Source organism: Elephas maximus, chromosome 16, assembly GCF_024166365.1.
Source record: "Elephas maximus indicus isolate mEleMax1 chromosome 16, mEleMax1 primary haplotype, whole genome shotgun sequence".
Lineage (NCBI taxonomy): Eukaryota > Metazoa > Chordata > Mammalia > Proboscidea > Elephantidae > Elephas > Elephas maximus.
Genome location: NC_064834.1, coordinates 61,929,109 through 61,946,755, shown reverse-complemented (window position 1 = coordinate 61,946,755; position 17,647 = coordinate 61,929,109). Strand labels below are relative to the sequence as shown.

General features: G+C 50.2%; 1 protein-coding gene across 1 annotated transcript; it reads right to left on the bottom strand.

Moving 5' to 3' along the window:
* Positions 1–11,942: 11,942 nt before the first annotated feature.
* ADRA2A (adrenoceptor alpha 2A) lies at positions 11,943–15,091 on the bottom strand. Its single transcript, XM_049854639.1, has one exon. It carries the CDS (start codon positions 14,663–14,665, stop codon positions 13,268–13,270), a length of 1,398 nt encoding a protein of 465 aa, XP_049710596.1. The 5' UTR covers positions 14,666–15,091; the 3' UTR covers positions 11,943–13,267.
* Positions 15,092–17,647: the final 2,556 nt, after the last annotated feature.

The window sequence follows — 17,647 nt, the reverse complement described above, 5'->3', positions numbered from 1 at the left end:
ATCCCAGGGCTCATACGCTTGACCATGATGCGCCTTCATTTTTCACTGGACCCACGTTCACACGTACCATTTTACAGAAGTTATAGGCAAATTTGTAGGGGCTCATGCCCAGTCACTGTTGCATGGTTTTGTAAGGCTGAACTTTCCACAGCAACATGAAGAGGCAGAAAGTGGGTGCAGAAAGCTGGCAGGCCAAATGACCCATGCTCTCAGCACATCTGGTTTCATTTTGCCAACTAGGTCAAAGAGGAATGTCCCAAAAGCCCAACACACAAAAATACAAGCACATTCCAACAACTTCTAAATCCATTTTCCGGAAGGCTTAGCCATGAAATAAATCACTGGGTGGCAACAGCTCCTGTTCAGGGACAGTTCGGACTGGGGCTATGAACTCAGTTGCCTTTGGTGATGATGACTGTGTTGTGCTATATACCCAGCCAGGGAACAGTTGTGAGAATGTGATTTTCTGTCCTCTTTGAAATACATATAAGGCCAGCTGTGCCATGGGACAGGGAGCACAGGTGACCAGAAGTCTTCCACCTCCTACCCAACAGTGTAAAAGAATCCCAGGAATTGATAGATGATGAAAAACTCCTCCCAAACTAGTTCAAGGAATTATACCAAGCAACACTAAATACTCAATCTGTCGGTTCCTATGGGATAGCCCTGGGTTAAGAATTTCTAACGTTGGACTTACAGACCCCAGATAAATTCAAAGAATGGTTTAAAGGCAGTATCAACACAGTGTGAATCAGAGAGTTGATCATAATGCAAGGACCAAGTGGCCCACAACTTGAGGAGCAAAATAAACACTTCAAAGTCATGTGACCTTTGAGAATATTGTTGAAGTGATTTTGACCCAAAGGTCACAGGACCGTATCCGTCAGGACTTTCTTGGTTGCAAGTGATAGAAAACTCAACTTAAGATTGACTTAAGGGGGTGGGAGGGCTATTGCTAGATGAGGGAATGGATGCTGAGGAGAAGAACCACAAATGTTCAGCACATGGCCTATAACAAATGGATCAATTTTCACTCATAGTATCCATCATACACATAACTTTGATGAGCTACAGGTAGAAACCAATCCCCACCACCACCACCACCCCTCTTACCTCTGCCCTAGCTCAGGAATATTTTTATAAGTGCTGCAAAAAAGCTGGGGATATAAAGAAGGGAAAGCAAAGTAGCCAGTCCCATGAAGAGCTTGGAGATAGAACCAAAGAGTGCCATATGTCTACTGCCTCCCCACATTTTGCTCCCATGGTCCTCCCTCTGCCCATGGGAACTGTGCAGGCCGCATCTGGAAAGCTGAGACCAGCTAAGTAGAAGTGGTAGTAGGGCTCCAGAGACTGGTCAAACCAGCAGAGGTATGCCCAAGACATCCTCCATAGTGTTTTTGGAACAGAGGGTGAGGCATCACTATCACTGAGCCAGTATCACCATTAACATCATCGTCATCACCATCGTGGAGAGGAGTCAAAGCCCAGAAGACAACAGCATGTGCCAAATCCAAAGGCAAGACAAATTTAAAAATTGAGAGAGCAAGTGATCATGTTGGGCACCATGACAGCTGAGAGTAAGATACAACAGCATGAGGCCAAGTGAGTTGCAGTGGGTGGTTCAGGATTAACACTGAACAGTGAGTACACCAGAGCTGCTTGAGCAAGAGTAATGACAAGGGGAACAGAGGTTCAGTCCTGATCCAGGCCATGTAACAGAGAATCCAGAAGATGTAGCTCTTAACACATTCCCAGGATGACCTTGACTTTGAGGTTCTCCTTTTGCAGGCTTCATGGAAGGTGGCATAGGGGGGTTTGAGTCACTCAGAGAGAAAAGGAAAGGCAGATGTCTGTGGCTACACATACAAAGGATTATCAGGAATTTGACTGTAGAGCCCAGAGCCATGTGAGTTGATCACTTCTGATCCTTTTCTGGTTGTTCCCTACTGAGTCAGAGCCAGCCCTTATGGGCTGATACCACCTTTTGTCTATTGCTTAAAAGCTGGGACAGGAACAGCTGCCTCCCACATCCTCTGTCCTGAGTACTGACAAACTCCTGGAACAGGGTTCTGTTTTAAGTTCATTTCTCTGGGTTTAAAAACCGAGACCCTTTCCCACATCCCCAAGCACTTATCTCAATGATAGATAGATTATACATGTATGTATAATGTATATGTGAGTGTGCGTGTGTGTCTATGTATGAGTGTGTATGTGTGTGTGCATAAATAGGCATACACACACACACATCCACGCCTCTATATCCTCAAATTCTTACAAAAGGGTGTTCTCTCTGAGGGTCTTTCCATGGCCCTCCAGTAAGTGCTCAGTGGGGCTCAGTAAGCTGCAAAGAAGGGCTACTCAAGGGCTTGTCCCCTGTGCATCCCATTATCCAAGGCTTTACAGTGTGTCAGACATACTATGCAGAGAGTCTGTTTACCTGCTGTGTAAAGGTGGGTCTGTTCCCAACAAAAATGAGGGTCCTGACACATGTTGAGAAGCTCCAGGAGCATACAGGGCCAAAGCAACACAGTGAAGAGTGCAGAGTTCTGTACGTGGGAATAAGCTCCCCAAGGCTTGGCAAAGGCAGAGACATGGGAGGTGGATCTTGCTGGGGGAGAGGGGATACCAGCATTCCAAGCATAGGAAACAGCATGTGCAAAGACACGTAGGTACGAAAGGGCCGGCCAATATAGAACAATACAAACTAAGCACCACGGTATACACAAGGAATCTGAGGCTCAGAAAGATTGGCTAACAGTCTCAAGATCACAAGCAAATTGGAGGCGGATCCAAGGTTTAAGCAATAACTAAATGATGCCAAAACCCAGGTTCTTTATACTCCTGAAATAACAAAGTATTGTGGTGTAGCTTGGCTTTAAAGTCTAGGGGTTATTTTTCTAGGCAGTAGGAGAAGAGTACATGTGGCATTCCACGTGTAGGAGAACAGCTTGAGCAGGAAGAAGCCAGAGTGTCATGTTTAAGACACCGTCAAGCCAGCCTGGAATGCCACAGAGCAGTGAGCAGCCCTAACCTGGCTTTCAGGAGACCTCCGCTTCAGGGATAGCTTTACTAGAGACCATCGTGGTCATCATGGTCAGTGAAGAAGGCCCTTCCCCAGCATGGGTCTTGGCGTTCATCTAGTTGCACTCTCTTGTAGTACTGAAGAGCACAAGGTCTTTCATCAGGCTAGAAAGAAAGTTAAGAACCTAAGAAGTCAAATCCCTATTATCAATCACCTTGAGTACTGGCTCTAAGGGTATGACACTGGCCCCACCCAATCTGGGCAGCCCAGCCCAGCTCAGCCCAGAGCAACTTAATGAGCACAAAAGTCTCCCAGCTCCCGAGCTGGAGAAGAAAAAGCTAGTACTGTTGGCTCCCTACCATATGCCAAGCATTAGCCCCAGCAACTGCAATCTGTTACCTCATTAGCCCTCACCACACACCTGCTGTTCTTGTTGTTAGGTGCTGTCCAGTTGGTTCCAACTCACATCGACACTGTGTACAGCAGAACCCTATGTACACTGCCTAGTCCTGTGCCATCCTCACAATTATTGCTATGTTTGAGTCCACTGCTGCAGCAGCTGTGTTAATCCATCTTGTTGAGGGTCTTCCTCTTTTTCCCTGACCCTCTACTTTGCCAAGAATGATGTTCTTCTCCAGGGACTGGTCCTTCCAGATAACGTGTCCAAGTATGTGAGACGAAGTCTCACCATCCTCACTTCTAACGAACATTCCGGCTGTACGTCTTCCAGGACAGCATTGTTCATACTTCTGGCAATCCATGGTATATGCAATATTCTTTGCCAACACACAATTCAAAGGCATCAATTCTTCTTTGATCTTCCTTTCATTGTCTAGCTTTCGCATGCATGTGAGACGATTGAAAACACCATGCTTGGGTCAGGTGCACTTTAGCCCTCAAAGTGACTTCTCTGCTTTTTAATACTTTAAAGAGGTCTTGTGCAGTAGATTTGTCCAATGCAATGTGCCATTTGATTTCTTGACTGCTGCTTCCATGGACATTGATCGTGGATGAAGGAAAATGAAATCCTTGGTAACTTCAATATTTTCTCCGTTTATCACGATGTTGCGTATTGGTGCAGTTGTATTTTTGTTTTCTTTATGTTGATGTATAATCCATATGAAGGCTACAGTCTTTGATCTTCCTCTGTAAACGCTTCAAGTCCTCTTTGCTTTCAGCAAGGAAGGTTGTATCATATGCATATTGCAGGTTGTTAATGATGCTGCTTTCTTCTTCATATAGTCCAGTTTCTTGGATTACTTGCTCAATATACAAATTGAATAAGTATGGTGAAATGATACAATGTGATACACACATTTTCTGATTTTAAACCATGCAGTGTCCCCTTGTTCTGTTCCAACAATGTCTCCTGGTTTATGTACAGTTTCCACATGAGCACAATGAAGTGTTCTGGAATTTCTATGCTTTGAAATGTTATTCATAATTTGTTATGATCCACATAGTCAAATGCCTTTGCATAGTCAATAAAACACAGGTAAGTTTCTTTCTGATATTCTCTGCTTTCAGTCAAGATCCATCTGACATCAGCAATAATATCCCTTGCTCCATGTCCTCTTCTGAATCTAGGTTGAATTCCTGGCAGTTCCCTGTTGATGTACCACTGCAACTGTTTTTGAATGACCTTCAGCAAAATTTTACTTGTGTGTTATGTTAATGATATTGTCCAACAATTTCTGCCTTCAGTTGGATCACCTTTTCTGGAAGTGGGCACAAATATGGATCTCTTCCATTCGGTTGGCCAGGTGGCTGTCTTCCAAATTTCTTGACATAGATGAGTGAGTGCTTTCGTCATTGTATCCATTTGTTGGAACATCTCAATTGGTATTCCAACAATTCCTGAAGCCTTATTTTTCACCAGTGCCTTCAGTGCCCCTTGGATTTCTTCCTTCAATACCATCAGTTCTTAAATGGTTGAACATTGACCAATTCTTTTTGGTACAATGACTGTGTATTTCTTCCATCTTCTTTTGATACTTCCTGCATCATTTAATATTTTGCCTGCAGAATCCTTCAATATTGCAACTCAAGGATTGACTTTTTTCTTCAGTTCATTCAGCTTGAGAAATGCTGAGTGTGTTCTTCCCTTTCGGTTTTCTAACTCCAGGTCTTTGCACATTTCGTTATAACACTTTACTTTGTCTTCTTGAGCCACAATTTGAAATCTTCTGTTCAGTTCTTTTACTTCATCATTTTTTTCCTTTTTCCTTAGCTACTCAACATTCAAGAGCAACTTTCAGAGTCTCTTCTGACATGCATTTAGGTCTTTTCTTTCTCTCCTGTCTTTTTAACGACCTTTTGCTTTCTTCATGTATGATGATGTCCTTGATGTCATTCCACAACTTGTCTGGTCTTTGATCCTTAGTGTTCAATGTATCAAATCTATTCTTGACATGGTCTCTAAATTCAGGTGGGATATACTCAAAGTCATACTTTGGCTCTCACAGACTTGTTTTAATTTTCTTCAGCTTCAACTTGAACTTGCATATGACCAACTGATGGCCTGTTCCACAGTCGGCCCCTGGCCTTGTTCTGACCGATGGTATCAAGCTTCTCCATTATCTCTCCACAGATGTAGCCAATTTGATTTCTGTGTATTCCATCTGGCAAAGTCCACATGCGTAGTCACCATTTATGTTATTGAAAAAGGTATTTCCAATGAATAGGTCATTAGTTGTGTAAAAATTCTATCATACGATCTCCAGTGTCATTTCTATCACCAAGACCATATTTTCCAATTACTGATCTTTCTTCTTTGTTTCCAACTTTCACATTCCAATCATCAGTAATTATCAACACATCTTGATTGCATGTTTGAGCAGTTTCAGACTGCAAAAGGTGGTAAAAATATTCAATTTCTTCATCTTTCGCATTAGTGGTTAGTATGTAAATATGAATAATAATCATATCAACTAGTTTTTCTTGCAGGTGTATGGATATTATCTTATCACTGACAACATTGTACTTCAGTGTAAATCCTGAAATGTTCTTTTTGTCAATGAATGTGATACCATTTCTCTTCAATTTGTCATTCCCAGCAGAGTAAGCCACATAATTGTTCAATTTAAAATGGCCAATACCAGTCCATTTCAGCTCACTAATACCTAGGATATCGATCTTCACATGTTCCACTTCATTTTTGATGACTTCCAGTTTTCTTAGATTCATACTTGTGTACATTTTATGTTCTGATTATTAATGGATGTCTGTAGCTGCTACTTCTCATTTTGAGTTGTGCCACAACATCAGTTGAAGGTCCCAAAAACTTTACCCTTGACTCTACTTTGAGGAGGTAGCTCTTCCCCCGTCCTATTTTGAGTGCCTTCCAACCTGAAGGGCTCATCTTCTGGCATTATATTAGACAGTGTTCTGCAGCTATTCATAAGGTTTTCACTGGTTAATGTTTTCTGAAGTAGTTCGCCAGGTCCTTCTTCGCAGTCTGCCTTAGTCTGGAAGCTCTGCTGAAACCTGTCCACTAGAGGTGACCCTGCTGGCATTTGAAATATCGGTGGCATAGCTTCTAGCATCACAGCAACATGAAAGCCACCACTGTGTGACAAACTGACAGTTGGGTGTCCACAACATTAGGAACCATAATCTTTTCCAGGTTACAGGTGAAGAAACTGAGGCTAAGTCACCTGTTCAAGGTTAAAACCAAAACTATGTGATGGAACCAGAATTTTAATTCAGATCTTTCTAACTCCAAAGTTCTACCTTTAAAGTGACCTCCTCAGGAATCCCAGCCATTCCCTCCAAGACCTAGGTCCTCTCTCTGGTAACTCCTGGGAGAGATAGATCCATTCCAAACAAGCAAGTGTTGAAAGTGAAAGGATTGAGTTTGAAGCAAACAAGCAAGTGTACAGAGACATAGGAAAAAGCCCTGTCAAGAGCCAGGAGCTAGCTACTGAGAGCACCTCATGGGAGGCAAAATAGATAGGTTGGGTCAAGGCACAGGTTCCCAGACCTCCTTGGAATCACAGGGTTTTTCTCATTCAGGGGCCTGGAAAACCCTGGGACATGAGTCAGGAGGGCAATTCCCAGATTTAGTGCTTATCAGATCTTCTGATTCTAAGTAGAATCCAAGGTTTCCTCATCCTTGCATTGCCAACTAGGCTTTGCTCAGCACATGTGCTTGCCCTTGGTGGTATACTCCTCTTCTCCCTGGCTTTTGTATAGATAAGGCAGCTGAGGTTCCGAAATGGGAAGCAGACCAGACCAAGTCCCACAGCCAGTTAGGTTTATGTACCACCAAGGCCAACTAGTTACTTCTCCAAGGAGATGCTTGCATATAACCATGAACTGGAAGCCCTAAGCCAAAGAGCCACTCTCTAACGATGGCAACTTACTGGGAGCTGGGGCACTGGTGCACAGTATTTTGCAAGCAGGGGAAGCCCCCAAATCCCAGTATCTGAGCCTGCGTAGAAGATTGGCATTGCCATTGGGGAACCCCGGAAGAGGGAAGTCTCCTGGGGTTCTCCAAAGGCCATTTTAGCACCATAGTCAGGCTACCATCACTCTAGCTTGATTACTGCTCTCACCACACCCAACTCCATCAGTTCTCCACCCATTGGCCCAGTGATTATTCCAACAAAAAAGATCTGATCATGTCCTTAAAACCCTTCAGTAACTCCCCATTGCCCTCAAAATAAAATCCTTTGCCTGTGGCTGCACAATCTGGCCCTGCCCCCCTTTCTAGCCTTTCTGCTCTCCTTCTGGCCTCTTATACCACCTATTAGAGTGGATTTCATCGAGCTCCTTGAACATACTGTACTGCCCCTCCCAACCAAGTTCCCTGTGCCACCCCTCGGCTTTCAGTAATGTGTACATTTCTCCAGGCAACCTTCTCTGATGTCTTAACCCTGACCAGGTTCCCAACAGGCTCTGTTGCCTTTTTAATGTTTAACTCTAAACCTCAGAATTTCTGGTAATCAAAGAGATCGATGCTATTTTCAAAACAAATCCTAGTGTTTGTAATTGCTCTGAGTGACTTCAAAAGTCTTCCCTCTCAGGCACACCATCTACTGGGAAAGGTGTTCTTCCCTGCACCCCAGGCTCTCAGGCCACTGGGGACGGGGTGGCAGGGCTCAGGGGAAAGGGAGGTGATATTGAGCCCTGGCTCTGGCAAGGGAAGGGGCTTGGGTACCTCAATCCTGATACCCTATTGGAGTTGAGGAGGTAGGCTTCCTGATTATTGTTGTTGTCAGGTGTCATCATGTCAATTCCAATTCAAAGTGTCCCCATATGATAGACTAAAACTGCCCCATAGAGTTTTCTAGGCCATAATCTTTACAAGAGAAGATTGCCAAGTCTTCTCCCACAGAGCAGCTGGGTGGGTTTGAAGCGCCAACATTTTGGTTAGCAGCCAAGCACTTAACCATTGTGCTAACTGGACTCCTTAGGCTTCCTGATAGGTGTCCCCAAATGGAGACAGGGAATTGCCATGCCATCCCCAGGGATCAGGCTGGAGAAATGAAAGCTGAGGTCTGATCAGGGCCTGGGTGCCACTGCCCAGACCCAGGACTTGTTCCACAGGGCTTGGCAGCCAGGATCACAGGGAGCTGCCTTCCCACCCTTCACTCAGCAAAGTCTACACCTGCCGGGACACAGCCACAGCTACCTTTCCCCACTGCACACCCACAGTTCAGATGCCCGTTACCATCGGTGGGCACTTGGTGCCCCTGCCTCCTGCTGCACTGATCCTGTTGTATGGCTATACAGCACTTTGCACAGGCCCATCCTGCCTCCGCGTGCAGCCCTAATGCTCTTGGAGGACAAGGGCAGGACTTTAGCAGCAACTCGTCAACATAGCCAATACCAAAACAGAATTCATGTTGGATAGATGTGGCATCACACTAAGAGTCAAGGGGAGGAGTGGGCTCAAGGAACACCGAGATGCCACACAACCAGCTAGCTCTTCTGGGGCCCAGGCCCCTCATTAGTATGGTGTAGGAGGTGAGGATGTCTGAGGATGCTTCTGGCTCTAAAACTCTGAATTAATTATAGAATTATAGAGAGGTAAAAGAGGAGTCCCTGGGTGGTGCAAATGGTTAACATGCTCAGCTACTAACCAAAAGGTTGGGAGTTCAAGTCCACCCAGAGGCATCTTGGAAGAAAGGCCTGGTGATCTATTTCCAAAAAATCAGCCATTGAAAACCCTTTAAAACATAGTTCTACTTTGACACACGTGGGGTCACCATGAGTCAGAATCCACTAGACAACAACTGGTTAGAGCAGTGAGAGAGGCGAATACCCAAGCCACTTCTCCTGTCATTCTCCCTTTCAGCCCTTTAGCACAGAAGAAATTGAACAAGACCTTGGGGAAGGGGAGGCAGTGTTTGTGCCCAGGCTTGAATGAAAGTATTACCCCCCCCCAACCTCAATTAACATTGCAGAAGTTGAGCTGGTAAGACACATTCCAGGCCCAAAAGCCAATGGCTTTTGACACCAAACCAAAGTTACATAAAATAGGAGATTCAGGCATTAGGTAAGACCCTTTCAGCCCAGTTCAGGATCAGATCATGTGGACAGGGAGCAGCAGGGTAACAGACACTGTCTCATCACCCTCTAAGGCTAAGGTCCCCATGCTAGCCATTTCTCGTCCTCAAATCCTCTCTCCCACCCCAGACCTTTGCAGACTTCTGCTGAAGCCCTCTGCAGTGATTCTGACTGTGAACTCAGGAAATGACCATCTCTGAGGCATCTTTGCTGCTGTATGGGACAGGGGTGTGGGGAGAGCAAGGGGCAGCCCCGTGTGACACAATCGGCCCCACTTCGCCCTTCTCCAGGAAGTGGGTCTCTGTTGGAGAAACCCAAAAACCAAACCCATTGCCACTGAGCCCCATAGAGTTTGCAAGGAGTGCCTGGTAGATTAGAACTGCCAACCTTTTGGTTAGCAGCCATAGCTCTTAATCACTACACCACCAGGATTTCCTCTGTTGGAAAAGACAGGGAAATGCTTCCCTTATAGACAGCAGAACAGAGTCAACACCAAGCAGTGTTTGTATCTGCCTGGTGTCTGGGACACAGCCTGGCTCCTGGGGGCCTGCCAGGCTGGCCTATTGTCTGACACTGTTTGTCTTTGGGGCCATGGTTGCCCTGGGGTGGGGGTGAGGAGCAGGGCATGGCACCAGACCAGCAGCCAGCCTCAGTGCACAGGCTATAAGACGATTCACGGCGGTTCTGAGCAAGGGGTCTACTGCCTGCCCACCTCCTGTCTCCAGGCTCAGATGACCCCTGCAATGGCAGAACTTCTCGATTCTAAACCAGCTCCTCAGAACCACTGTCCTGTCCCTCCCAGGCCCCTGGGCACCCGGGTCACTTCTCAGTGCTCTCCACACTCCTGCCTGTGCACATACACCCTCCCCCTCTTCCAAGAAAGTTCCTGAAGACAGAGAGGTGCTGCCATGCTGCCTCTGAGGATAAGGAGCCCCCCTCAAGGAGAGCTGAGGACCTGCCTCGGGGGGCACCCAGAGCAGGTCTGCATACCTGTTGTAGGTGGCTGGGTTTGCAGAGTCTGGCCTTCCCCCAAACCACAGCCTTTGGCTTGTTTGTCCCTCAAATCCAACTCCTCAATGATGTCTCCTGTCAATGGTGTGTCTGACTGTCCAGAATACTGCACACCCCATCAGTTGCTTTCTAACTGAACGAGGCAGTACAGGTTTGGAGACCTGGGGTCTAGGTCTAGCTTTGTCTCCCAGAGCTATGGGGCCCTAAGCCTTGGTGGCTTCCCCATGTGTCAGATGAGGGGTTGGATTCCTGGATCTCTAAGACCCCTTCTAGTTCCAAAGTGCCATAACCATAGGGAGAGGGACTTAAACCTATAAAACCCTCTGCTGTCGAGTCAATTCCAACTCATAGCAACCCTATAGGACAGAGTAGAACTGCCCCACAGGGTTTCCAAGGCTGTAGCCTTTATGGAAGCAGACTGCCACATCTTTCTCCCACGAAGCAGCCGGTGAATTCGAACCACTGATCTTTCAGTTAGCAGCTGAGTGCTTAACCACTGCACTACCCCAGCTCCTTTTGAGAGGGCCTCAGGCCCTCCTAAATAGCAGGGTGAATCTTGCTACTACAAAAATGCAACTAGAAGGATACAGGCCTTTGGCAGAGGCAGTTCAAGCCACCAACTAAAACATGGTTCTACTTACATGTTTACGCCTCACTGTGCCTACACCCACTTTGGGGTATATACCACACTTTAAGGTATATTACAGTTTTTGGAGTACTTTTCACACCTTGTGCATATACCACACTTTGGGGGGGTACACCTACTGTGAGGTATATATATGGTCAGTGTACAGGCACGCTTTGGGGTATGCACACATTTTGTGTATATGTACACACCTGGGACAGAGGCCATACTTTGTGTGGACAGCATCCTTTGTGTATAGGTCTCTACTGGGAGCTTTCTGTGAAGCGTTAATGCTGGTGATTCCAGGAAGACAAAGCTCTGGGGTTAGGAGTACAGACCCTAGAACCAGATAAAGCTGGATACAAATGAACTTCCACCACTTACTTGCTGTTAACCTTGAGCGAATCCTCTGAGACTCAGTTTCTTCACCTGTAAAATGGGGATAATAGTAGTCCTGACCTCGTACAGTTCCTAGGAAGATTAAATGAGAGTGCCTGTAACGGGCTCACCACACATAAGAAACACCTGGTAAAGGTAGCTTTGTTGTCAGTCTGTTAAAGGTGACTATTTTTATAATGTACATGTCTTTAGTTAAAAAAAAACATATACAGTAAGCTTTCACTTAAAGCACAATAAAAATGATTTAAAATATATATATATATATATATCTATATATACAAAAAATCAGATGTTCCCAGAGTCTTCAAGTGTTTGAAAACTCAGACCACAGACAGGACCATTTGATTCATATTTATTTCACATTTGGTCTGTAAACTTTTTTATTAAAAAAAAAAAAATCCACTGCCAGTGGCAACAGGTGCTGACATGAGTTTTTCTTTAGTGAAATAAGAGCACAGGCCTTAAAGAGTCTCTGTCTAAAACACGTAGAAACGCAGATGTAAACTCTGGTCTCCGCCCTCCTACCCTGCCTTTGGGAGCTCATCAATGACATGATCTCCACCAGAAAAGCCAGGGACAAGGGGGAATGACAACACTTTTGATACCCAAGAGCTCTTGGGGTAGGAACTGTACAGTTTGGCAGGCCCATTTGTCTTTTCGAACTGTTTACCTTGGGCAAATTACATCGGGTTTGCTTCTTCCACATAATTTCCACTCCTTCGTGTCTAAAAACAGCAGCTCAAAGGTTTCCCCTGCAGTCAGCGTTTTCAAGGGGGGAGGGTTGCACGTACACACAAGATATAAACTTACATATTCTTCAAGCTGTGGCCCCGGGGGGAGGAAGGGGGCACCGGAGAGGCTTTAAGGTAAGTTATTGGGGTGAGCGGTGCATCAGAGGAGAATGGCTTTATACACAGGGCCCATGCCAGGCAGACAGGTTCATTTACTTCTGTCTTGATCCATCACTGTAGTATTTACACAGCAAAAGGCAATTATGCTGTTAGGCACAGGAAAAAATGGACAGAAATATTCTCCCCGTCAGGATAACTCAGAGCAGGTCCAGCTCCAAGAGACAGTCACCAGTTCTTGGCGGAAAAAGGCCAGAGGGACTGTAAGAACACTAGAAAAGGCTTGCATTGCAAAGAGGCTCGGCCAGACTAGAGAGCCGAGTCTGCCTGGAGGGCAACTCAGCCAGCCAGGATGCCAACATCAAAACCAATGCCGACCAGCATTTGAGGAGGAGAGCCCCGCCCCCATGTACTATCAAAAATAGTGCCTATTTACAGTGGGGGTAGGGAGGGCAGGCAGGGCTGCCCCTAGCGTTTGTTAAAAAATAGAAGCGGGGGGGGGCGGGCCATTAGGCAAGATTGGGTAACCCCCATCTATTAACCCTTTGTGAACAATCGCCCTCTGGTGTCGTGAGAGCTGAGTTGGGGGAGGGGAGTGAAACACCTTTAGGAAACAACACTGATTAGGGGCGGCCCAGGAGGCTCCCAGTCAGGAGCGGCCCCCACAATTGGGGTAGTGTTGGCCCTCCCAGCCAGTACTTCTCCCTAGTAGGGACAACAGGTGCCCGCAGGGGGCCGCAGGGCAGGAAACGCAGGGCCTGTGTTCAGAATGCCGGGGCTGCGTAGACCTGCCCCTGAATCTCCGCTTTCTATCGGCAAGAGTTTGTGCGCCCGGTGTTGGCCGGGCGCTCACACGATCCGTTTCCTGTCCCCCCGGCACAGGATCTTCTTGAAGGCGCGGCGGAAGTCGTGGTTGAAGATGGTGTAGATAACCGGGTTCAGCGAGCTGTTGCAGTAGCCGCACCAGAAGAAAAACTTGAAGAGCGTGGGCTGCACGTAGCAGCCGACGGCTGTGAGCGTGTAGGTGAAGAAGAAGGGGAACCAGCACACCACGAACACGCCGATGACCACGGCCAGCACGAACGTGAAGCGTTTCTCCCGGTTCTGCCGCCCGCGCCAGCGCGAAGCCTTGGCTCCCGCGCCGCGATCCTCCCCTGGCCCGGCCCCCGGTGCCCCAGGCCCCGCCGCTCCCGGCCCGCGCCGCGGCAGGCTGTCCCCCGGCTTCACCTGGCTCGCCCGGGCCTTGCTGTTGGCCCGGGGCCCACGCTTGGGCCTGCGGGGCCCCGGGGGCCGCTCGGCGTGCTCGGACGACGAGCTCTCCTCCAGGTCCAGCGCGTCGGCGTCGCGCGGCCCGGCCGGCGAGGGCTCCCCAGGGGCGCCGTTGAGTTGGACCGGCAGGGGCTCGTTCTCGGCGCCCGTGGGGCCAGCGCCGCGCTCGGGGCCCAGGCCGTTAGGCCTGCGCTCGGCGCCCCCCGGCGGCGCGGCGGCGGCGTCCGGACCCCGGCGGCTGGGTGGCACGCGGGTGCGGCGCTTGGCAATCTGGTAGATGCGCACATAGACCAGGATCATGATGAGGCAAGGCGCGAAGAAGGAGCCGATGCTCGATGAGATGACGTACCACTTCTGGTCGTTGATCTCGCAGCGCGGCACCGTGGGCTGCGGGCCGCCGCTGCCGCCCTTCTTCTCGATGGAGATGAGCGGCGGGAAGGAGATAACGGCCGAGATGACCCACACGGTGACGATGATGGCTTTGATGCGGCGCGGTGTGCGTTTCAGGTTGTACTCGATGGCCTGCGTGATGGACCAGTAGCGGTCTAGGCTGATGGCGCACAGGTGCACGATGGACGACGTGCAGAAGAGCACGTCGAGCGCCAGGTAGATTTCGCACCACGCCTTGCCAAAGTACCAGTAGCCCATGACCTCGTTGGCCAACGAGAAGGGGATGACGAGCGTGGCCACCAGGATGTCGGCTGAGGCCAGCGACACCAGGAAAAGGTTCTGGGGCGCCTTGAGCGCGCGGCTCGTGAACACCGCGATGATGACAAGCACGTTGCCAAACACGGTGAACAGCATGAGCAAGCCGGCCAGGCACACTAACGTCAGCGTAACCTGCAGGGAGTAGGGAGTGGCCCGAGCGCCGCCCCCCGGCGCCTCAGTCCCGTTCCAGCTCGAGTTGCCCGCGTCCGGCTGCAGGGAGCCCATGGGCGCGAAGCTGCCCTCAGCCAGCGGCTGCTCCTGGCGGAACATGAACGCGGCACCGCTCGCCTGGGCCTGGTGCCAGCTGCCTTCCGGCCGGCGCCCGTGGGTCCTCCTTTTCCTCCCGCGCCCCGCTCGCCCGGCCGCGCTCACATGGAAAGGGGGCCGTAGGGGTGCCGGGCCGGAGCAGGGTTGCCTAGAGGCCCATGGTCCGGCTCCTGCGAACGGCGCGCGACTTGATTCTCGGGCGCTCGGGTGGCGCCTTTTCGCTCCCGGCCCCTAAGCACCGCCAAGTTTTATTCTAAGCAGCGGGAGAGAGTAGCGCGAGCCAATAGGGAAAGAGGTTTATTCTTCACAAAGGGAGAACAAAAATCAGCGGTGGCCTGAAGACTTGGAAGGATGACAGGAAATTAAAAATATATGCATATATATGTCTTGACTCCTGAGCCTGAGCGAAAGCGAGCGAGGTGTCTTACCGTGTGCGGGACTGCCCCCACCCCCGGAGCAGCCGAGGGTGCTGGTGCGGGTTTGAGTCCTAAGGCTGTCTGCTTACATCCCCAACGCGATTACCGACTCTTGCTTCCCGTAGAAGCAGCGGGGCCGATAGGGCCGGGGCGCGGACTCTGCCGCCTCTCGGAGCTCCGTGGGACTTCCCAAGTTGCGCGCCTGCTGGGGCCGGGGCGCAGCGCGCTGAGCTCTGGGGCGGCGGCGGCGGGTGTCGCGGGGTGTGGGGGCCGCATGAAGGCGCCTGGTTCACAGGCTGGCGGGCGGGCGGGCGGACCGACGGCCCTCCAGGAGCCGGGGCCCAGCAGGGGGGGCTCCTGGGCGTCGGCCCGCGTGCTGCAGGAGCGGAACGCGGCCAATCGGCCAGGGTCCGAGGGCAGCGAGCGTTGGGGCGAGAGCGCAGGACTTGGGGACCCGAGCCGGGGTGGCTGGGCGGCGCGCCGGCGGCTGGGCGTCGGCACCAAGCGGAGCCGCGGCTTCTCCGCCGCGCTCGCAGTGGACTCGCTTTATAGCCCCGGGATCAGGCCGGCGTTGCCGAGCAGCGGCGTCAGCCCCCACGTGGGAAGCCGACCCTCCCCCGCCCCTCGCACCGCCCCGCCCCGCCACCGCCTAGCTCCGACACAGTAGACAGGACCCCGACAGCACTGCGCCTTGGCGGGACCGCCCTTTGAAGAGGCGGCACCTGGAGAGGGGCTGAAAGAGCGCACGCCGGAGTGGGGGTGGCCCCTACTGGGAATTGGCTCAGACGCCCTGGGCCAGCCCATCAGAGAGCAGTGGACACCGGGAGTCGCCCCTCGGAGCTCTGTCTTGGGAGGAGGGGGTATCGGGAAGGCCCCCAACCCCCACCCCGCCGCGTGAATCAGGAGGCGCAGCCCATGGGCCGGGCCGCCCTGGTCCGCTGGTGCTCCTGGCGGCCGTGGCGCACAGGTCCTTATGAGGCGCGGATTAGAACCGAGCCCATAGAGCGGAACGAGCAGCACCCACGCGGGAGATGTCGAGCCAGAGTTCAGGGCTCCGCTTGGGGAAAAGGCAGCTATGTGTTCGCTCTCCGCAGGGCTGTCTAGGGGCCACGCATGGCCCCGGCCGCGCCCCCTTAGACAGCGGAGGGGAGGGGTCCTACCGGCAGAGGCCGCGCGCTGCGGCAGAGCTAGGGCGCACTGACATCTGCTGGCCGCTCGCCGTCACCGCTGGAAGAGACCGGCCCGCGCCAGGGCCTCCTCCCGCCTCTACGGTTCTCGGCCTCCAGTGCCTGCTCCTGTCCCAGGACAAGTTTGAGTTCATGCTCGGGAAAGGACAATCCAGATTTTAAAATGCACTTTGTCGTGTTGCAGAAATCTGGATGTACATACCCTGTGCATCTATCCGTGGCGGAGTGGAGTTTTTTCTGATAAAGTCACATCAGGAGGGGTTCGGCAGGCCCACAGCACAGCTCTGGCATACCACCCTGAGCCGTACAGCCTACCCTTCCCACAGATCCGAGAGGCGGGGATCCTGCTTCTCCTCTCCAACTCGTCCCAACTGTGGCCTTTTAGGAACCGTGAAGTCTCTGTTGAGGCACAAAAGCTAGATTCCACCCACTACCCCCACCCCTATTTCAGACACACACACACACACACACACCATCTTTCAATAAGTGGAGGGTGCTGGCCAGGGAAGAATATTTTCCATGTTCTCTCTTCAGAAATAGCATGGTGCGGGAAAGAATGATAAGTTTTTGTGAGCACGCTAGATGTCCGGTGGTAGATTTTGACAGCGGTTAGAGTACCAGCTTGCACTGAGATATCTGCACTTTTCAGGTGAGCAGGCAGGCAGTTTAAGGGTAAGGCCCAGGAGGATGGGAAATGTCAGCAGGAGAGAGATGAGGCTTAAAGAAGGACTTGTCTTATTTAAGTAACTAAAAGGCCAAAGTATCTTATGTAATCAAGTAAACTGGAAGTTCTAAGGATTGACCAGACCACTACTCTGCCCAGCAAGGCCTGGCTGGGGCTGAAGACTAAATTAAGGACCTTAAGCATCACCTTCAAGCTCAGCTGAGATCCACAGCCCACACTAGTGATACACATTATTGATGCTGCTGCTCTTGAAAGCCGGTAGTCTCAAGATCTACTTTTCGCCAAAGCACTTCAGAGATGTCTTCTTTGGCTTCAGTACCTTTATCTCCCAGCCTCTGCCCCAGTTTGATGCCCTCCCCCAGAAGCTAGAGTCCCTGAGGCCAATAACAGTGATTATTAATAGTGATAATATCTGCCTTTTGTTCAGAGCTTAGTATGCAGCATGTTGTTGATAGTTGCCATCAAGCTGATTCCGACTCACAGTTACCTCATATGTGCAGAGTAGAACTGCTCCACAGAGTTTTCAAGGCTGTGACCTTTCAGAAGCAGCTTTCCAGGCATGTCTTCCAAGGTGCCTCTGGGTGGGTTCGAACCACTAACCTTTCTGCTAGTAGTTGAGCATTTAGCCATTTGCACTACTCAGGGACTCCATGTCATATGCAGGGCTACATACAGAGCCCCTTTCTATAGGTGTCCA

What these genes read in the sequence shown, in the direction of transcription:
- ADRA2A (XM_049854639.1), bottom strand. Translation starts at nt 14,665, where the DNA reads ATGTTCCGCCAGGAGCAGCCGCTGGCTGAGGGCAGCTTCGCGCCCATG.